Source organism: Petromyzon marinus, chromosome 12, assembly GCF_048934315.1.
Source record: "Petromyzon marinus isolate PM22_M1 ecotype Great Lakes invasive population chromosome 12, UKy_Petmar_22M1.pri1.0, whole genome shotgun sequence".
Taxonomy (NCBI): Eukaryota; Metazoa; Chordata; class Hyperoartia; order Petromyzontiformes; family Petromyzontidae; genus Petromyzon; species Petromyzon marinus.
In genome coordinates this window covers 4,344,993-4,368,115 of record NC_133678.1, presented here as the reverse complement: position 1 = coordinate 4,368,115, position 23,123 = coordinate 4,344,993, and the positions used below count along the sequence as shown (strand labels likewise).

Sequence of the window (23,123 nt, the reverse complement as noted above, 5' to 3'; positions counted from 1 at the left end):
TGTGACAAATATGCCGCAAAAAGTTTGCACAAGAATGACGCACACCGCAGCGATCTTTAGCTTGTTTTTTTTCTAGGTTTGACAAGTGGTAGCCCTTTCTTTGCTTTTTTTTTTTTACATCCCGGAGAGCGTTCCGCTCCCATCCTCGTGCTGCAGACACATCCAGGGCTCGGTAAAATTCGCGGCGAGTGTGGCCAGCCTCTCCGCCTCTCCGCCGCTTTCTCTGCGTGACGCGAGTTTGAAGGTGTTTCCAGCCGGCCTCGCGTTACCTTGTCTCCGGGAGGGCCGGGAGGCCCGGTAGGGCCAGCTGCACCGCGGTCTCCCTAAATAATAAAAAAAAGACAGACGAGCTCAGCCCCTTTTCGAGGTTTGCCACGGAAGAAACACAATGTTCCACTCTGTCAAGAAGTGATCCGTCTATTACGAATGTGAACAGCCGCTCTAAAAAAGAAAAAGGCTGACTCTTACGAAACATCCCGCTGTTTTCTATGACCGATTGCGACGAGCACGTATTCCGTGAACCGAATTGTTATCGGCGAAGTTGTGCTCTGCGATGAATCGTATTGCTTACGCGCTCTCCTTTTAATCCCTGCTGCGCCACCTGCAAACAAACATCAACAAACAAGTCTCTTCCGTCTCCGCAAATCGACAAAACGCATCCAAAGTGCTGCTCATGGGTGCAATTAGGCACGGAGGATGGCAAACAACCGCGGGGTGTTTTCAAACTCTCGCGATCAAGGACGTGGGTCTGTAAGGCCCCGCGATCCTCGCGCGGAGGGGAAAACCAGCGGAATAGCTCGCGGATCGCCCAGCTGCCCCGGCCTGGGACGAGTTTGTCAGCGGCTCCTTTCTGCCGCCTAATTATCGGAACCGGCGCGTGAGCGTGGCGCGCGCCAACGCCGCTCGCGCTCATTCATCCGCACGGCTCGCTGCTGCGCCGCCGGGTGGCCGGGGGGTGGGGTGGGGTGGGGGCGGTGAGCCGCGTGAGGCTGTCAACAACGCTGCTGAGAACGAGACAAGGCAGGCGGTGCTGGTGGTGGTGACGGTAAAGTGGTGGCGGCGGTGGTGGTGGTGGTGGTGGTGGTGAAGGTGGCGGCGTTAAAGGTGGTGGCGGCGGTGTTGAAGGTGGTGGTGGCGGTGGTGGCGGCCACAGCAGAGGCAAGAGTTTCTATTTCGGGGGGGGGGGGGGGGCGTGGGTTGGGGGATGGCGTGGCAGCTGTATTAACGCTTTGTGCTCTCCCCGCCCGCCTGGGCCCTCACGCCGCCTTCCGCTACGACTCAGTCAATCCGCCGCAGACTCCGGCTCCGAGAAGATTCCCCGCAGCCGTCGACACGCGCGCCTCTCATGTAACTCGTTAATGTGAATTATGGATCTGCAGCGCACGTATCTCCCACAACAGCTGCTCGCCTTCGTCTGCACCACAAACGAGCAGGCACCGTGAGGGGGGGTTTGCCGCACAGAGTAATTATGTTTGGGGGAAACAAAAAAAGACCCTCATCCCACGGCTAGCAACGAGCTCCTTACAAACCCCCGGCAGCGCCACAGCTCTCCCCGCCCCCCCGCCAACACGATATTTCAGTCACTTACAACGTCACCGGGTTGTCCAGGCGGTCCCACCTCCCCCTGCGGGGAAGAAAAGAGTCGATGCGGTGATTAATAAACTTTTTTTTTTAAAGCACGTGTGTCCTACGTTTTCCCTTGGTCACAGGTCTCGAGCGAAAAGCATTCATATTCTTGGTTCTTTCGGTAAAGTCACGTAGAAGGGAAATAATACAATAATAAAAATAATAAAATAAAATTCTCACGACGTTTCGGGCCACAACGCAAGCAGCCGTCCTCAGGTGAAGGACACAGCCGTGTTCACTAGGACGCTGTCTTTCCGACAGCTCTGTTTCTTCACCTGAGGACGGCTGCTTGCGTTGTGGCCAAAACGTCGTGAGAATTTTATTTTATTATGTTTTATTTTTTATTATTTTATTATTTCCCTTCTACGTGACTTTACCGAAAGAACCAAGAATATTAATCCCTGCAGTCACGAACGCTTCAAATCGAAATTTAAAGCATTCATGTTTCACTCTGTAAAATCCCTGCGCAGCGACACTACGCGTGGTCCATTCATCACGAACGCGCGTGGGTTATCATCTTACTGGATTTAAGCATTTGCATGAAAAAGCGGGGAGCGTAAATGACGATCAAAGCAAACCAAACAAAAAAACAATTTCAAAATAATAACCGTGCAAAAAAAGCGAGCGTTTATAAACATGCGTAAAGTGAGTTGGGTAGTTATTCCTCCAGTCGACTTTTTTTTCTGCCAAGCTGGTATAACCTTGCTCAAATCAAGTAGGGTATTAACTCTTATTCATTAAAACTTAACGAGTGCCGTTTGTTGCTGGCCGCAGGGCGTTTTCGGGTCTCTCCGAGCCTGCGCTCGGTAAACCGCCGATTTACAAAGAGAGCAGTGATGCTATTTTGTGGATGTGCTATGTTTGAGTTTCAGTTAATGACAATCACAAAAGTGCAACTGATAAAATCAAATAATGGAATTTGGACAAGTACACTTTTCTCTTCGCAAGCTTGTTACCACTGGATGGAGCGCATGGGAAATGGGGTGGTAATGATTTATAACCCAAAAGAAACACCACTTAAACCACAACATTTACCAGGTCACAGTAGCCTGGCAAACTTTTGGACGCTAACCGTCCAAAACAATTGCCAGAGAATATAATTAAATCAATATGGTAAAAAAACAACTCCCAAACTTTAACAAACGAGGATTAAAATAAACATTACATAACAACACTGTATACACATGTCTTAAGTTAATATTGCTGTTCTAATTATTGAAAAAAAATAATAAACAAAACTTCAAACTCTTCTCGTTCCAAAGAAAAGCAACAAAAGAAAACAGCAATATCGCTGACAATAAAACAAATCTAATCAATATTTAAAATTTCTAGAGTCACAATGTTGGACGGAAAACGGCCACTTCAGCAGCCCTGAGGGCCAAGCAGAGTTCTACGGCAGCCACTAAAAACGTTTAGGAAAACATTTTTTGCTGTTGAATTTTGACCAAACGCCAACATTCATCGCAATGAAAACACATTTTAAGATTGAGTTTAAAGTTCCCGATGTCAACAATGGCTTTCGGTCCTTATTTTGCTTGACTATTTTGCCGGTTTATTTATGGAGCATCACAAATAAAACACTTTTCAGAGGTCATGGTGACCTCCTCGCAAGCTGATTTACTAACGGCACAATTGTTACATTTAATTGAAATGGGGATATCAGATGCCAAGGAGACTGGTAGCTGCTTGTAACGGCCATGCTGGTTGGCTCTGTCTCATGGATAAAGCCATGGACGAAAGCGAGAGGTCATTCTTGACAAGAGTTTAAAAATGCGGCAGCGTTCCTCGTTAACTGAGGCTTGGAAGGTAAAGAGACTGCTGAGTGAGCAGTAGGTGTGAGGATACATACTCTTTCTCCTCTAGGTCCAGGAAAGCCAAGAAATCCATCACTTCCTTTCTGGCCCTGGAAATCAAAACAGACAAAATAATACATTTTTTAAAATATGTTTATTTCTCAAATATTTTTTCTAACTGTGGTCTCATACCGTGAGACAAATGTACATTTTGCAAAGTTCACCGGAAATTACATCAACTTATGTTTTATAGAATGGGCTGCGGAAGGAGATATGACGGAACCACTTCTGAGGTCGCTTCAAGTTACCTCTTACACACACACATTAGGGGTGCTGCACTCTCCTCGGCATACTTGTACAGAGGAATGCCTGTTAAATGGCAGTGAATCTGTGCATATATGCTTTTTACAGTCTCAGAGCTCGAATTTTGTCAAAATCAGTGCAAAACCAATTGTAATATTACACGTTTGTGCGTGCAGTCAATGGCGACCGAGCTGAGACCATGAACCCGCCGAAATTTGAGAACCCGATTTTAAACATGGACCGGATACCTGAATTCGAATTCAGAATTTCAGCAGTTGTGGTTCAGTGCTCGAAAACTCTTGAGCCACCCAACCCTCTGGGGAAAGTAATTCTTAAAATTAAGAACACAAACTGGGCAAGGTGCATTTTGATTTAAGCACCTCCGTGGACAAGCTAACATATGAAACATATCCTTGCTTCCAGTTCATTGGTTGACATTCATAATCGTTTTTATTTCACAATGGAAAAAAAAAACATGGGAATGGTCCAAAGCAGGCATAGAATATAAAAAAACATTGCGGCACAGCGAAAGGAAGCCTATTGCGAAAGGTAAATCAAGAAAAAAAACGCATTCACACGAAACGCGGTTCAATAAATCACAATTTAAATGTCTTGCGAAAGAGGGTATTTTTTTTCTCCCATGCCTGTGATTTTCCATTTTGTGCAGCGGGGAGGGAAAGGCAGCACTTTACTGGGACGCAGGTAACATTTTTATAAGGATGGCCATAAACGTGGCTCGGCGAGAGAGCGTGGCGCGTGTTTGTTTACGTACATCCTTTCCGCTTAGTCCCGCGGGCCCCGGCAAACCTATATCTCCACGGTCACCCTGTAAAAGCAAAAGAGCTCATCAAACTCAATTCGCATCCCCCCCCCCCCCCCCTCTTGCACAGCGAGGCCGGGCAGAGCCAGCTACATATTATCCGCGTGTAAAAAAAAGAATGTATAAACAAAAACACACACAATGGTATTTTAAAATACATCCTCAACTCGGCTATAATGGTATTTAAATTCATTTTTACAATGATTAGTGTGCCGTTTCATTATTGGATCAGTGTTTCGAAAGAAGACAGCCCGTGCTCTGTCTTGAGCCACACTACTCTCATAAAAAAAATATATAAAACAACCGGCAGACTCTTGTGACCCCCACTAACTGAAAATAAAAAAAAAACCTCTCCCGGTTCACGAGAGTCATCCCAAGCGTGCGCCACGTTTCAACACGTAGGCTTTTGTGACCAACATTATCCATAATAGGGTTTTTTGGAGTTTGAGCGCGTACATATAAATATACCTGGAATGTAATTTGTACGTGTGTCAAACTTCACCAACTGGCCGTGCAGAGTGGTGGCGGGTTTAACGACACATTTGCACTCACGCGATCTAACCTAAAAAACAAAAACCTCGATTATGTGTCACGTGTTCCCTAAAAGCCGCGGCGTCGTGAACGGCGGGGCTGAGATTTAAACCCTCACTCCACGTGTCTCGCAGATATGGTAAAATGGTTAAGGTACAGCCCTGCAATTTCTTGCTGATGCCCACCGCTGGCCGAAAGGGCCTCCTCCACTTGAGGGAGCTCTGGAGAGGACCCCTCTCGACAGTAACTTGGCCTACTCTTCCACACTGGCCAAATGTCTCGGAATAGGTGGGAGTACCCACACTTTACCCCACCATACCAGACCTGCTGATCGACTAGCGATGGTGTGTGTATTGATATTGCGTGGTGGATAAACGCGGGGGGGTTGGGGGAAGGGGAGTTTGGGAAAATTCCGTGCCTCCGATTAGTACGGTTTGCTACAGTGAGGGAAAAAAGTATTTGATCCCCTGCTGATTTTGTACGTTTGCCCACTGACAAAGAAATGATCAGTCTATAATTTTAATGGTAGGTTTATTTGAACAGTGAGAGACAGAATAACAACAAATAAATCCAGAAAAACGCATGTCAAAAATGTTATAAATTGATTTCATTTTAATGAGGGAAATAAGTATTTGACCCCTCTGCAAAACATCACTTAGAACTTGGTGGCAAAACCCTTGTTGGCAATCACAGAGGACAGACGTTTCTTGTAGTTGGCCACCAGGTTTGCACACATCTCTGGAGGGATTTTGTCCCACTCCTCTTTGCAGATCTTCTCCAAGTCATTAAGGTTTCGAGGCTGATGTTTGGCAACTCGAACCTTCAGCTCTCTCCACAGATTTTCTATGGGATTAAGGTCTGGAGACTGGCTAGGCCACTCCAGGACCTTAATGTGCTTCTTCTTGAGCCACGCCTTTGTTGCCTTGGCCGTGTGTTTTGGGTCATTGTCATGCTGGAATACCCATCCACGACCCATTTTCAATGCCCTGGCTGAGGGAAGGAGGTTCTCACCCAAGATTTGACGAGGGGGATGGTGTTCTTGGGGTCATAGGCATCATTCCTCCTCCACCAAACACGTCGAGTTGAGTTGATGCCAAAGAGCTCCATTTTGGCCTCATCTGACCACAACACTTTCACCCAATTGTCCTCTGAATCATTCAGATGTTCATTGGCAAACTTCAGACGGGCATGTATATGTGCTTTCTTGAGCAGGGGGACCTTGCGGGCGCTGCAGGATTTCAGTCCTTAACGGCGTAGTGTGTTACCAATTGTTTTCTTGGTGACTATGGTCCCAGCTGCCTTGAGATCATTGACAAGATCCTCCCGTGTAGTTCTGGGCTGATTCCTCACCGTTCTCATGATCATTGCAACTCCACGAGGTGAGATCTTGCATGGAGCCCCAGGCCGAGGGAGATTGACAGTTCTTTTGTGTTTCTTCCATTTGCGAATAATCGCACCAACTGTTGTCACCTTCTCACCAAGCTGCTTGGCAATGGTATTGTAGCCCATTATAGCCTTGTGTAGGTCTACAATCTTGTCACTGACATCCTTGGAGTGCTCTTTGGTCTTGGCCATGGTGGAGATTTTGGAATCTGATTGATTGATTGCTTCTGTGGACAGGTGTCTTTTATACAGGTAACAAGCTGAGATTAGGAGCACTCCCTTTAGAGTGTGCTCCTAATCTCAGCTCGTTACCTGTACAAAAGACACCTGGGAGCCAGAGATCTTTCTGATTGAGAGGGGGTCAAATACGTATTTCCCTCATTAAAATGCAAATCAATTTATAACATTTTTAACATGCGTTTTTATGGATTTTCTTGTTGTTATTCTGTCTCTCACTGTTCAAATAAACCTACTATTAAAATTATAGACTGATCATTTCTTTGTCAGTGGGCAAACGTACAAAATCAGCAGCGGATCAAGTACTTTTTTCCCTCACTGTACGTACGGTGTGAAAAAAACTCAACAAAATGTATATCAAAACGTGTACCGTTGTGTCAACAGCCATGCTAACCACTTACACGACGACAGCGATGGTGAGGTCCATAAAATGTTTATTCTTAATATCACTAAATGTTTGAACGTTAAACATTTCAGTCGCACAGGAATGTGTGAACCTATTTCTCACCCCTTTGTAGTGCCCTGTGTTGTCATTCCCCGGATGAAAGTGTCCCATAATGTTTTTACTTTGAGAAGGCATGGCATTTGTTCAGGGGGGATAATATTACACAATAAGGGCTGCTCAAATGACACTTATTACAACAGTGATATCAGTTAAAGGTGCAGCCCTGAATGTTTTGCTCATGCCACTGCCTCTCGGAGAGTCAGCTCTGGAGAGCTCCTCTGGAAGGCATTTTGGCCTACTCTTCCGCACCAGACAGACATTTTGGAGGTGGGGAGCACCCACTACACGTGCCCTGCCAACAAGCTAACTTTCGTTTTCCCAAAAGTCAGTTGGTTGGTGACGTTGAACCAGGTACAAACCTATGAAGACTCTACATCTCCGTTGTAATGGTGAATTAAAGACTTTCAAATTTTTTTCTTCTTCAAGATTGTCCTGCATTGAGATGTTTGGCCAATCCCACCAATGAGTGTGTTACACGTGAGGAAGAAACCGGAGGGCCTGGATTAAACTCACGCATGAAAACGGGGGATGCACCGGTGGTTTCACAATCACACTTGATGTACTGCATCGGCGTGGCCACTAGACCCAGTGTGTGATGCTCTAGATCGCAGGCATGCTCCACCTTGCTTATCCACACTCGAGATTTATATTCTACCGATGAACGGTTTGATGAATGATGTGTAAATAAAAGTTATTTGCGATAAAAAATATAGCAACACGAATAAGGACCGCAACAAGAAGTCGCTGCAATGCACACACCTCAGAATAAACTGCTGCCTCTACAGAGGCTCCATATCCACATTGCATCGATGTGACCTCGACATCCACATAACCTCGATGTGACCTAAATGTTTAAATGATCTCGACATCCACATGACCTCAATGTGACCTCAATGTCCAAATTAACTCGATATGCATATGACCTCGATGTGACCTTAATGTCCAAATGACCTAGACATCCACATGACCTCGATATCCACACTCAACGTTGCTAATTTCACATTGCCAAACGAATGTAGCAGTATCGTCCGCTGCCACGGTTCTGTTCGCTTTGCGAGGTTCGCCACATCTTACGGATTACAAGGCTGGAGTCAATAAAGTTATACAAATCTGGTCACACACATACACGCTAACATACACCATATACAAGCCACATTGGTCTTCCCAAAGCTAATATTTACACATGGCACCAGACACACATTTAAGAATGAGTCGATCCAGGAAAGGCCCATGACCAGTTGAGATATTCGTCACTGGTGTTGGCTGTGAGCGAGAATCGAAGTCAAGTCTCTGGGTTCGTAGCAAAGTGTGCTAACCACTGCACTACCGCTCCCCAAACGAACATAGAAATAACTCCCGTGTAGCCTTTAACAAACTGTTAGGGCAAATGTTGTTACTGGGCACCTATGAAGGCCCGCACGGTATACAAAAGGGTAGGTGGTCACCACCTCACTCGGTCACCTTTGTTTCCCCAGTGCTGATGTTTACACATTGTACCAGGTACTCATCTAAGGCGGAGTCGACTTAAGGGAGGCCCAGAACCAATTCAGATAATCGTCACTGGTGTTGACCGTGAGTGGGAATCAAACTCAAGTGGCAAAGTTCGTAGCGTAGCGCGCTAACCAATGTTCCACCACTCCCCAACACACAAAAACACATTAATAAACACAACCATATGAAAAAATAATCATAGGTTTTACCCTTTCTGGCAACAAAACAGGAGGTATTAAGATGTTCAAACACCAAATAGATACATTTTGCAAGGAATCAAGTCTGGATTAACCACACGTACTTGTGGCGAACAAAGGTCCCATTTTAAACACACATCATATTATAACGCGCCCCGAACTTTTCATTTAAAATACATGGGAAAAGACTGCGTCATATCATCCGTAAAATACGTTACATGTGCCAAATATGATGTGACCCTTAGGCGCCACAAAAAGACACAATCCAGGCTTCAACGACACCATCCCTATGCCACCGTATGTGCCTTCATCCAGCAAACATGTGCATTTAATGTTCCCACATAAAACCCCATTTAACTCAATATTAGAACAAAGAAGATCAAAACTGCCGATTACAGCATCCTGTCCTCCACGCTCCTTCTCTGCCCACCCCTGCCTGACAGGACAACGACAGAGGACAGAGGCTCCGGCGTCTGTGCAGTCTCGGTAACGCAAAGCCAGATGCCCTGAGCCCCGCGCGCGTTGACTTGTGGGGCGTGCGATCATTGTTTACACCGACCGAGGACACACTGGCACGCGACACCATACAATTAGGCTACTCGACCCGGGCAACTGCGATGCTGTAATCACCTCCCCCCCCCCTCCCCCTACACTGCCAAAAAATAAAAGCACGTGTTCCCAATATCTTAATTCAAGGTCTTTGATCCGTGAATTTTGAACCGCGCGTCTTTGGCCGCGGTAAGAAAATGCGCTGCGGAGAAATTCACTTCAGGTCCAGAAATTGACGAGAGAGAGAGAAAAAAACTGCTTCCCATATTTTAATGGGGTTTTAAAACTGTAGCCTCTGTGCTCTGGCTGGTTTCATGTGTCATGTACTGGAAGCTGAATGCCACACACCTGGTGTGCACATCATAGTGTGGGCGACGTGTACAAAGCTGACATTGGACAAGATCCCAAAACACTAGGGCAGAGCAACACGTCATATTTGGCACCATATGCTATTTTTTTTTATTCTACAGTATTCCCCTCGTTATTCGCGAGGGATAGGTTCCCAAGATGTTCGTGAATAGCTCATTTCGTGGAAAATTATATTGGCCTAGAAAAAAATGTATTCTTAATGAATTACCTTAAATAAATACGTAAAACAAACGATTTAATACATACACATGATCTCATCACTTTATCTCATCACTTTATCTCATCACTTTCTCGCACCACATTCTCCGTCATCACTTTATCTCAAAATCGCGGGATAGCAAGTTCGCAAATAACGAGGTAATACTGTACATGCTTTCGGAATTACAGAATGCAACGCTAAGTGGAATATGTGGCGAAGTGGTGAGCGCACCGTGCTATGAACCCAGAGACTTGAGTTTATTCTCAGCCACCGGTGCACCACCCGTGGCGAGGGACTTCTGAACTGGTCCAGGGCATGCCCCTTCAACAACCCGCTCTGACCAGCGCGGTGAAGTACAGTCAAACAACCACTTTGACCAACACGGCATAGGCAGGCCTTCATTCCATCGTTGGACTGTACAGAGGGCTTCGGGAACGAAGAATATAATTAGCATTGCTTAAGCGAGCGCGCTTTATAACTCACACGTTGGTAATTAAGGTAATTTCATTTTCTCGCTCGCAATCTCGACAGAGTGCGACGCAACGAAACGATGCCCCCTTTCTTTCTCTCGCCTCTTGCACGAGAACGGTGCGTCAAAAAAAATCTGGAAACGCAATTACGTCTAAATGCATCGTTTTCTGCGGAATATCAGATTACAGCAGGGGCATCCTCCCGAGCACAATGTCTCCTTTGAGCCGCAGCCTGCTGCTCAAGAGGGAGAGAGCGGCGTACCTCCGCTGCTGTGGCGGTGGCAGGATAATGAGTGTCTGGCCGAGACCCTCCTGCCGTGGTCACCCGTTTGGCAGGGTGCTCTGGCGCGTGTCAGCGGCCGTGCGTCTGTCTCGGCGGGCGCGGTGGCACAGTGTTACAGCTGCGAAGTGGCGAGACACACCTAGGCCCCCCCCCCTACCTGCCTTGGCTGTCAAGCTGCGGTTCTGTCAAAACCAGCGGCAGACCAAGACATTGCACGCAGCCTTTACAGCCTCGTCAAGTGTTTTTTTTTTACGTGCGTTCCTGTGAGTTCATTAGCCATTATAACTATTCCATTATCAAAATTAGTATTCTTATTTGTTCTATCGCTGCAACGTGTGTTATTTGAATGTTTCACAGTCCCTTTGTCAATGCGCTGCTGGATGAAGGACCCCTCGTGCAATGTCACTTACGACGGTTGTTTTAACATCCATTCTAGATTTGAAGCTTTCGTGACTGCAAGGATCGATACTCATTGGTTCTATTCGGTAAAGTCACATAGGTAAAAAAGCTTCAAATCTAAATTTCAATGGTGCAGTATATTTATTCTAGTAGTGGTATTCCAAACTCCCAGGGTGGTGTATTATCATCTTGTGCTAATTCCAAGCTTTGTCAGTGGTGCGTTTCATGCTAATTTCCTTTGTCAGGGCGTTTGCTGTTTGCCCCCTCACAGCTTAAAGGGAGGCAACCAGCGCTTGGCTTTCTTCACTCCAACGCTGTCCGCTGGACAGGTTGGTCCCTTCACCTGATGAAGGCCACTTGTGTTGTGGCCGAAACGTCGTGATTTTTGTTTTAATTTTTTACCTACGTGACTTTACCGAATAGAACCAAAGAGCATATTTTAACATCGTACATCATTGTGGCACGGATCACTCTTTTAATTATTTCCTTGTGCAGCAAGGGAGTAAAGTGGGGTTCTGTGAAAGTCCTGATGTGCTGTGCAGTACATCAATGCACGTGTGTACACCAGCATGCGATAATGGAGTGGGGCCTGTAGGGGGCTGGCAGGGTTATTGATTCACCGCACTTGTACACCAGTCACGTGGTTAATGACAACTAGGTTGAAGAATTGCTGTGTTTGACACACGTGCTGTTGCATTTTACAGATTAACCACAATAAATGTATTCTTGGTTCTTTCGGTATTATTTCCCTTCTACGTGACTTTACCGAAAGAACCAAGAATATGTATCCCTGTAGTCACGAAAGCTTTAAAACGAAACACAATAAATGTGTTTGCCCTCGATTTGGAGCACCTGCCCACGTCCTTCATTTCGAGTGTGCAACATCATGCTTCACCATACTTCACCACTCTGATCACTGTGGGTCGACGGATCTGTCACCGATGTTGCCTTTGGCAGGGAATCAAACTCAGGTCACCGGGTTCAGAGTGAAGTGACCTAACTACCGCGCCACCATTCTGTGTTTAAACCCTGATTAAACAAATCACCTCATTTCCTAATATATTTCTAATATATATATGTATATATTTAAATATACACAGTATAATGAGTGCAGTCATTCATAATTAATGTTTCAACTAAGGGGGTAATTTAACAGCATAGGGGACATGTATTTTTGGTGAGAGAGTAACAATGTCATGACCCGCTCGTTTAATGGTAACTATGGACCACAAACAGAGGGAACGCCCACGAGTCTCCATCAAATCAGAAATACATCACAATTTTTTTTTTCCAGTTGACAGGCCGAGACTCGGATAAAAGTGGGGATCAAACATTTATCGAGCATGTCTTCTTTTCAGTTGAGCCAGCCACACACTTACGCACAGGGTTGGTATCACGAGAGGGAAACACTTTGCCTTCATAGTGGCCATGCAGGACACATTTTACGTGGCTCAATTTGATGACTGCGCCGATACATGCAAAATAATTGTTCACGAAGTGGCACAGGCGCTGCTGATGAGTTGTAAGGGATTTTAAAAGCAATCGCTTGCCCACGACCTCCGACGAGCAATGCCAATGGTGCATTGACAAATCCATAAACAAAGGCGGCAACATTGTTACCCACGAACCTTTGTCGCAATGCGAAGCTGAAGCACCTTTGATCAGTTACTAAACTAAAACTCCACTTTTTATTTCACCAGGTAACACCCACTGAGCGATAGAGACCTTTTTCAGAAGTAACCTGACCACAAATGATTGCTCAACGAAGTGATTTACCACGTGGAAATTTATAGCAGACAAATACTCTAAACTCACGTTTATAAATGTGGCAGGAAAACCTGGAGGACTCGGAGAAAAATCCACGCGACCATGGAGAAACATGCAAACTCGAAAAAGCAGGCATCAGGGTTGGAATTGAACTCACGACCTCCTGTATACCAGGCAAGGTAGTCAACATCTCTCCACCATCTGGAGCAACCAGTGAGTGATTAAGACTTTCAGAATACATGGCCTGGGCTATTCTTGTTGAGTTCTATATACTGGATGAAATACCAATGCACCAGTGGGAAGATGAATGCTTCATCTAAATTCAGAACAAATTTGGCATGGCCAACACACGGACAGACACGCTGTTTTTGAATTTGTGTGATGTCAAGTGGTAAGGCAATGTATACAGGGACACAAAATCATGGCTGAACGAAATGCGCATCGAAATTATATTCACGGTATTGTGGTGATGAGTATTTGAGAGATGCTTAATAAATTCAGCATTGCAAATCTGTAACACGTGCAATGGGATTCTGCTAAGGCCCTTTGAAATGCGGCCTCAACATTTTTCATTTTAACTTGACCTTGTTTTGAATTTCACCCATGTGAAAAGGCAGGTTTCCACAAGGATAGCTGGTAAGGGAGCCTTTGACATTCTGGCAAAGAGCCAAAAACATTCAGAGCTTACATTGGCTACTAAGTTATGTACTTACACACATCAAAAAAGCTTTTTAAAATTGGATGTGCAATGAATGCCATTAAGGACTGCTTGTTCAATGATTTAAGGCATTTCTGGTGCAGCTCGAATTTTTTCTGCGAGTCATTAACTTAAGTGCCTAGAAACAAATTCTGAAAATGTTACAAAATTGCGATTATAAAATCCCACCTTTTCTCCTCCAATTCCCACGTGGCCTTGTATTCCTTGGGGGCCCTGAAGTGTAAAAAAAAGTTATGAAAATACAAATGTCAGACGATTTCAGACTTTCTTATTCACAATTGCACGCATCATATGGAGCAACTTACATTTCAAAAGGAAATCAGTCCGCAATGCAGTTTTTTGTATGAATAGCGAGTAAATTAAACATACGGATCACACATTTTCAGAACATCGGGCAGTCCCTTCTAACACCTCTAACAGTTCCCATACATTTCAGAGCGCACTTGTGAAAACGTGCCTCATAGCTTGAGTTCGCCTTCCGACATTTTTGAAAATGCGGCCCCTTTGCATTTTGGAATGGGCAGAATAACCAACATTCGCCTGCCCCTTGGCTGGCTCCCCTATTTCCCATTCCATCAGCTTTTCATTTAGAGCAGAGGCGTGACAGGTTGTCACTCTGCCCCATGCCACGAACTCTTTACGTCTCACCGACATCCCCCCCATCCCCACCCCCCCGGAAACACTGTGCTGCACAAAACCACGCCAAGAGAAGCACACATTAATAAAGGTGACTTACGGGGGGTCCCACAAGCCCTGGGGGGCCTGTCTTTCCATCCGCCCCCGGTGGACCCTGAAAAACAGCAAGAGGGGGGGGAGGGGGGACGGGGGTGGCATGTTGCGTTACGTGCTTCCGCGCCACCGCGCAGCCAAACATAGCGCGGACACGCAGGCAAACACGTGCGTGCTCCTCTAGGCGCACATGGCAGACACGTAACACCTCTATCGCATTCTTTTTTTTATTTTAAAGACGAGCTCAAAATGACCGCTCGACATTCATCGCCGCCAGCGTCATTCAAATGCTAGCGAGTAAATAACGCGCAGCAACCAAAAACACGTGCTAAACGACATCGGTGTTCAATTCATCCCGATCAATGCAGGGCAATGAAGCGGTCAGCAGATGGCAGAGGAGCAAACGGGCTGCTGAGCTATCTGTACAGATGTATAAAAATGGAGAAGCAGGGAATGTTTTGCCTTCATATGTGTGTGTCACTCCACATAAATAATTTATACATATATATTTTACACAGCCTTCAAGGAGCGCGTACGTTCAGCAAGGCGTACAGTGTCTCATCACCTTGCTTGAATCAATGCTGGAGAATGGCCAGGTATGATAGGCAAGTAGCCTCTAACATACGGGTCTTAGTTCGAGCAAAAATGTATAAATGACAACAACAACAACAAAATAATGATCAGTGTCAATTTGAAGACTATAATAAAGAGATAAACAATTTCTTATTCATGTCTGTCTCGCTACATAAACAAATTAAAACAATTTTAGACAACCCATGCCCGGCTTCCAAGCAAAATTTGAATATTGAGTTTTACTGAAGGAATCCGATGAAGCTTTGTTACAGGTGTCCGTTAAGAGCTACCTGTTCCAGACGCACGCCGCTACCTCTGTTGCGTTCGCCTTTCAGCTCGTTCCAGCCATCACCATATTCTCAAGCTCCCGACCCGCAGGAGAAAAATAATTCCGCGTATATATATACAAAAAAAGTGATATCGCACGCCAGTGTTTCTCAAACTTTTTTTTTTGGCCCACGAACTGCTCAGCGGATGCAAACATTTCCACAGACCACCTAGCACCCCCCCCCCCCCCCCCCACCTACGGTGATAAAATGCATTAACTTCTCTCTCTAAATACCAGGTACACAAAATAATTCATGTTACTGGAACATAAAATATATAAATAACAAAAAAGCAGCTATAAGTTTATTTTTTAGCGCTTAGGGGTTAGAGTAGTTTCATCGGGGTTAAGTTTTACCGAACTTAATTTTTAAATTAAACATCATCGGTGTGAAAACGTCGTCGTGATTTCCACATCAAACGGCGTGCGCATCAGCGGCTCCCGTGGTCCACCTGGAGGGACCGGACCACGACGTCGCGAGCCAACAACCGTACACCCCAGACACGCGGCGACGAGCTCCAACCTGACGCGACACTCGTTTACACAGCGAGAGGCCTTCCCGACAAAAAAAAACAATAAAAGGACTCTTCCTTGGTAAGCACGAACGTCGCACGCGAGGCTCCAGATCCAGGACGACGACACTCCCCGGTCGACACGACACGCGGGTTCTGGCGCACGTGAACCCCGGCATTTAGCGACGCTTCACTACACGCGGGCTAGCGCACGAAACGCCGTTCCGAGACAAAAAGGACCGCTTTCGTTGTTTTGTGCAGCGACCGCTGCGAGACTTCACTCGTTCTTGATCTGGTTCCGTCTGTGAAAGATGTGATTCTGGACATACAGTACCCAGGCGTCTACAAACTAAGTTGCCTCTGTGGTAGTAGTTACATTGGAGAAACCAAACGACATGTCTCGGACCGCATTCGTGAACACAAAGCAGACCTGAAACATGGTAGGACCAACACCTCGGCCGTGGCAGATCACTGTTTTAATTTAGTAGGCTCACATGACATTGACTTCTCCAAGACAGAGGTTCTTTGCAAGCCATCTGGCTACCATGAGAGATTCGTTCATGAGACTATCAACATATACAAACACAGAGACAATTTCAACCGAGAAGATGGATTCTGGCTTAGCAATCATTGAAAGGATTTGATAAACCATTTCGGGTCTTAATTGATTGATCACGATTAAGGTGGCCTTCAGACCGCATCCATTATTTTTCGTCTCCCCCCTCCTCTTTTCCGAACATAGATGGACTTGTCCATCTGAATAACTGCCAAATCGCTCTCGGTGGTGCTAACGTTAAAAATAACCGCCACTTTTTTCAATTTTTCTTGTTGTGGTTTTCACACCTGATGATGATTGCTTGTGTTGCAGTCAAAACGTCGTGATAATTTTATTGTTTTTATATTTTTGTGGAACTGCTGAACCAGCAGTGGAACTTCAGTGGAACTGCAGTGGAACTGCTGAACCAGCAGTGGAACTGCAGTGGAACTACTGTTCCACTGAACGGGATCAGCAGTTCCACGGCTGGATTATTTTTTCCGCCCGTAGACGACCGCTCGTGTTGCGATCAAAACGTCGTGATATATTTGTATTTTTCTACCTACGTGACTTTACCGAAAGAACCAAAGAGTGCGTTGTTGTTAGTGTTTGTCATCATTACGAGAGAGGAAAAAAATCCGCACGTCTTTAGCTCGCAAGAATATAGCTCGGCAGGTCTATATATGACCGTTTTAATTGGATAAGATCAAATCAACAAAGGTTTTTTTAACGACAGCTGAAAGAACAGCAATTACTTCATCAGCACACAGTGTCAATTTAAATGTCTAATTTACGGTGCACCGTTTTTAGACAATGGCATTCCAGGAATCTGTCCATGTTAGGCAAGCGGTGGCTCAATCCGAGGAGCTTCTATTTTTCCCCCTCTCCGTTTTTTTCCCTCCCCACTCTCTAAATATACTCCCCTCGCCGCCGTGGGGGCACCCCAACGCTCGATCGCTGCCCACGTCTCCCACGTTGTTCTGTGTGAGCCAGCAATGAGTCACACGGAAACGCGCGCGCACACACACACACACAAATGTTCCCGTGATAGCCTTACCGGCAAGTGCCGTTAGCGAGCAGCACCTATGAAGGCCGGCACAGCACACGATGGGGTGGGTGGCCAGCACCACGCCCAGTCGCCTTTGTCTCCCCAGTGGCGATGTTTACACATCGCACCGGGTACTCATTTGAGGCTGAGTCGAACTAGGGGGAAGAGGCCCAGGACCGGTTCTAAATAATCGTTACTGATGTTGGCCATGAGGGGGAATCGAACCCGGGTCGCGAGGTTCGTAGCGCGGTGCGCTAACCGCTTGGCCACACACACAGCCACCTCCACATGAACGCTTGCGGTGATCCTCGCAAGCAGTGGCTCTTGGCTAGCCATCGAACAAAGGCGACCACTGCATCGCACGCTTTAGTAATGCTCTTCGGCATCGGTCTGGAACGCTTTTCATTCCGATATTAGAAAGCTACTGGACCTATGCACGTATAAATCATTTTGAATGCAAAGACATTCATTTAAAACTGCTTTTGTAATTAATTTGTCATTTCCCTGCACCTCCGATTAGCACGATTGGCTACGTACGGTGCGAAAGAAGTTTAACATACATACATAAAAATATAGCTTTTTTTCAATACACACAATGGACAGGAAGGACAAGATCAAAGGGCTCGCATAATGCGCAGGCATAATGTAAGTTGACCCATTAGTGTCCCCCCCACTTTGTGCAAGAGCTCAGAAGCGTGGTCACCACATCTACGCCTCTATATAGGGAACGGAACAGGTGGAGGACTTCTCCACAAATCTGGCTGTCGCCTGATGAAGCTGGTTGTAATTACTGGATAAACATCGTACTTGGATTGTAAATGTTGTGGCTTGGATCTCCAACACACCGGTTAGTGCTGTACTAGTGACGAATTGGCCACGTTCTGTTTACGTGACAACTCCTTACTCGTTGGTTGTGTCGGGTGGTGGCGGGTTTAAACGACACATTTATATATTTACGCGATCTAACCCAACCCCCCCCCTCCCCCCCTCTATTATGGATACATTAAAATGTCTCTCTGTACAGGTTCTCTGCTGTAGTGGCGGTTGCTGTTCAGTGTGCAGGCTGCGCAACTCCGGCTCCTTGCCATACTTACACGTGTCACGTTCAGTGGCAGCTCAGGATTTCAGTTGTGCTAGAGTTGGCCTCTCCGGTCTTAACAATGATGATGATAATACTGGTGATAATGATGATGATAATACTGGTGGTAATGATAATACTGGTTATAATTATTATGATACTGGTGATAATGATAATAATGGTGATGATGATAATAATGGTGATGATGATAATAATGGTGATAATGATGATGATAATACTGGTGATAATGATGATGATACTGGTGATAATGATAATGGTGATAATGATTATAATAATGGTGATGATGATGATACTAATGGTGATAATGTTGATAATACTGGTGATGATGATGATAATACTGGTGATAATGATGATAATACTGGCGATAATGATGAAAATAATGGTGATAATGCAATCCATGATGCACACGATATTTCATGGACATCAATGTCCGTGACGCCAAGGCACGAAGCCACGCTCACAATGTCAGTGTCACTCGAGAGCCGGGCGAGAAGCGGTGGGGCCATTGAGCGTCTCTTAAAAATAAACGCGTGTCTTAGCTGACACATTCAACGGCTCAGCTGAATAATAGCAATTGTACATGGCAGTGGCTTCATTTGGTCTTTGCCCAAGCACTAGTCGCATAGCTAAAGAGTGTGCAGGTGGTGCAACCGCATCGGGGTCCATGGGATGGGGCGGGCCCAGGTGCTGGGCTTCAAAGTGTGGGGGGCGGGGGGGAAATTTTGACAGGGCGATCTCCATTTCACACGCTGCACTCGGGTTCCGTTTTCGTTTTATAGAAGGGGGCAGTATGATGCATCGGTTCACGGGTTTATATCAATTCTTAATCTCACAATAAACAAAACAAATCGCGTGTGACAAAATAGTATTTTTTTATATTCTTATACGTTGCAAATAAAGGATTCACAACATCTTTTCTGATACCCGAGGCGCTACCACTCAACACGATATTGCAATAAAAAAAACATATATTCTTGAATTGAATCACGTACATGATATTGGCAATTCACAAAATTGCTCCACCGCTACATCACAGACTAGTTTTGTGTATGCTATTAGCGAGCACCTACCAAAGGCCGGCAAGACAGACAAGATGTTGGAGTGACCAGCAACACGCCCCACCACACTGCTCCAGGTAAAGTACTGTGCTCGTTAATGGCAAAATTGATCAAAAGAAGGTCCAGGCTAGGTTCAGATTGAGCATGCCTGGGAAACAACCTCAAGTCACCAGTATCACCGCAAGATAGTACACAGTACAACGGGCTTCTACACAAGTGAATCTCCTGCTCCATCCTCCTTCTCTACCTCCCCTCCTGTAGCACTCTGTTGCCTTGCACTAAAAACATAAACTGGGTCCTATAGCATAGCACCACTGGTCCAAATGACCTCGTACAAACGTACACACACAGACACACACAAAATCTAAACAATTTCATATCGATGTGACCCTTTTTGCTATTGGTGAGACAAAGCAATGACAGAGGCTGTCTTGGTCTCGGCCAATCCGTTTCGAAGACAACGCATTCATTATCAAAGCATATTTGTTTGCATGTTTCACCACAAGTATGTGTCTATTTGGTCTTTTAACATCTTTACACCTATGGTTATGCCAGAAAGCGAAAAGCCCTTTTTTTATTAACAATTTTATTTTACCGAGGGCTCTTCTTCACAGGTGATCTGGCCACACTCGAGAGCTCATCGAAATGGCTTAGATGATCATACGTGGGAATTTATAGTCGCAGCGAAATAACCTGAGTGCGTGTTGTTTATAAAATGTGGAGGGAATAACTGGGGGAATCCCCCGGAGAAAAATCCACGTGACCACCACGCCAAATATACAACAGGCATCATGAGGTTCGGGGATCGATGGCACGAAGCTGCTGCATTCCAGGCGAGGGAGTTAGCATCTCGATATTGGTATATGCTAATGATACCCTGGCATGGGATTGTCAGCCGAATGCCAGCATGCCAATTGTATACAGCGTGCGTGCCAATTGTACATCAGCCTTGGAGAGCTGCGTCGTCTGGTGCAGTCACACCGGCCCAAACGAACACATGTCAAGAGTACACCAATTGGACACTGATTCTACACTAATTGTGGAAGTACCTCAATGAGATTTTACCCGTACGCTTTGTTGAGATTTGGAAATTGGTTCGTAAATACTCTTCTCGATTGCCAGTCTTTTCGCTATGGGTACGGCTCACGGCTGCTGGACGTACATTTGTTTGATGTACGATCAGAATAAAGCTCGATCCGTGTTGCGATCGTGAACGTGAGCCAACATGTTTTTTTTTCTTTGTTTCAAGCAAAATCTGTACCCAAGCCCGCAGCTGTGAACTGTGAAGAAGACGACCCCAGCCACATTTGGTTCCAAAACATCGCGTGGTGTCGGCTAATCCGAAAGTGTCCGCCTCTGTGGAGTTTGCAGGTGGCAAATGTTTCACCTGCTGATGACATGGCAAAAACCTGTGACCCGAAGAGATGACGGTGCTCGAACATCGATCGGAAGCAGAGGCCAAAATACGTACCCTGAGGCCAGCAGCACCAGGACTTCCCGTTTCTCCTTTTTGTCCGAGCTCCCCCTAAAAGGAAGCAGAAGAAGAACGTCTCTTTGAATTCGCACGACGAGCCACGCCGCTCCGACGTACAAAAGCAGCCCGCGCAGAAGACCGACGGTGGTCATTCAGCTCGCAACTCGACAAGACCTTTGCGTCCATGAATCTCGCCGATCAAAACTGCGGCGCATCTGCTGGCTGCTTCGTTGCATTACGCAGTTTTTGTTCTAAGGCGTTGGACAATTTTAAAAACGGCCGCATGGAGATCGGGAGCGGCCCTGATTACTGTCGTGCGAGGGTGCGGAGTTAATGCGAACCTCGTGCTAACCGGGGCCAGGTGCCGTCGATAGGAACTGTGCGGGCCTATGTCACAATCCCATCGCACGACGCTGCAATGTGTGTGTGTGTATGTGTACCTACGTTGTGTGAAGCGGTAGTGTAATCAGTTAGGGAGTGCTGGTCACCCACTCCCCCCTGTGCCATGCCGGCCTTCATAGGTGCTTGCTAACAACACTTGCCTCAACTGTTAAGGCCCATACAGGGGATCTTTGTCTTTTCGTATGTATGTTGAACTTCTTCTGCACCATACGTAGCCAACTATGCTAATTTGGAGGTGTGGGGGAAGGACAACAAACTAAACACAAAAAGCAGCTATAAAGAAATGAGCAAATGGCTGTCTCGTCGCTGCATGAAGCTGTGACGGTGAATCACTTCGGTACTTGTGCGAAGCCACGGTGAGATTTTCACCGCACCGCCCCCGACCCCAGCCTCGTACCGCCGTTAAATTCCGACGTGCAAACGCAAAAGCATAACGCACGCTTTTAAGTCAAAGGTTCGCGCGGACACGAGTTCAAAGTTGGGGGGGGGGGGTCTCATGGACCGTGGGGTGGCGAGGGCCAGCAGTGAAGTCACACGTCGGAGGCCGGCGATGTCCCACGAGCGGAATGCTTCCCCCGTTTGGTTCGACGGCAGGTGGGCGTCCGCGACGTTCGGCTCCGTAGATTTGAACCTCGCGACAGATTCAAATCTACGCAACTGCTGGCCCGCCGACTCGGTGCTGAGCCTAATGCTGTTTTTATGCGCGACTGTGCCGTTTAAAGGTTCCGTTGTCACAGCACAATCAGCGAATGTTGATGAGTGTGCATAAATGAGGACGACAAAAATGCCACGATTTCTGTCCAAAATGTTGTGGGCAGCTATCTCTTGGCCACACCTAATATTTTTGGAGGCGTCCGGGCTACCCACGGCACCCGCAGGTGACTGCGGCCCCCATAAGCGGAGTGATTAAGCACCTACTATGGCTGGCAGCGTCCGTCCAGTGCTCGCCGAGCTGCATTGGTTGCCGAACGAATACATTGTTAAGGTCGCAACTCAGTACACACAAAGTGCTTGCCGCAACTGAACCACGATGCAATGCTGATCTCGTCGAGGAGCATAAACCATCATGCGAAATCCAGTCATCCTCGCAGTCGCTTTTGGCTGACCATCGAGCAAAGATGTTTACTGGATCGTACGCTTTCTGATGCGCATCTGCGGCCGTCTGGAACGCTCTTCCTTCCGATATTATGAAGCCATTGGAACAATGCACTTTGAAATCATCTAGATCGAAAACTAATTTCTTCTTAATTACTTTTTTGTGTTTAGTTTGTTGTCCTTCCCCCGCACCTTCGATTAGCAAGTTTGGCTACGTATGGTGCGAAAGAAGTTCAACATACAATCATATATACTGACGTGATTGAAGACGGGCTGGTGTTGCCACCACCACACCCAGGCAAATGTGCTGATGTTTACGCTCCGGGTACTCATTTAAGGCTATGTCAACCTAGTGGGGCCCAGAAGAGGTCCTGACACCACTCGCCACTGATGTTAGCGATGGCTGGGTATAGAGCTGATGTCACACGCTGCGGAAATCAATGCAGCACCCACAAAACAGACACGTCTACATGCAAATATGCACACGTATTACTATGATAAATGGTTTGAGAATGGAATTTACAGTCTTGAGAATGACTTCATTTATATATATAAAGTAAATGGCATATTCAGTTTTAGTCATATGAGCCTATATTTCTTAACACGTACAACCATTTACGTGGGAACGGTGGT

At 46.2% G+C, this 23,123-nt stretch overlaps 1 protein-coding gene across 2 annotated transcripts in view; it reads right to left on the bottom strand.

The window, feature by feature from the left end:
• The window catches only part of COL22A1 (collagen type XXII alpha 1 chain), a 164,965-nt gene that overhangs the window by 93,350 nt on the left and 48,492 nt on the right, over nt 1–23,123 (bottom strand). For both annotated transcript variants that reach the window (XM_032952970.2, XM_032952969.2), the window contains 8 exons: nt 20,991–21,044; nt 14,377–14,430; nt 13,809–13,853; nt 4,495–4,548; nt 3,476–3,529; nt 1,589–1,624; nt 572–601; nt 270–323 (listed from right to left, as the gene is read on the bottom strand). In XM_032952970.2, coding sequence (XP_032808861.2) covers nt 270–323; nt 572–601; nt 1,589–1,624; nt 3,476–3,529; nt 4,495–4,548; nt 13,809–13,853; nt 14,377–14,430; nt 20,991–21,044 — 381 coding nt within the window. The remainder of the gene's footprint in view (nt 1–269; nt 324–571; nt 602–1,588; nt 1,625–3,475; nt 3,530–4,494; nt 4,549–13,808; nt 13,854–14,376; nt 14,431–20,990; nt 21,045–23,123) is intronic.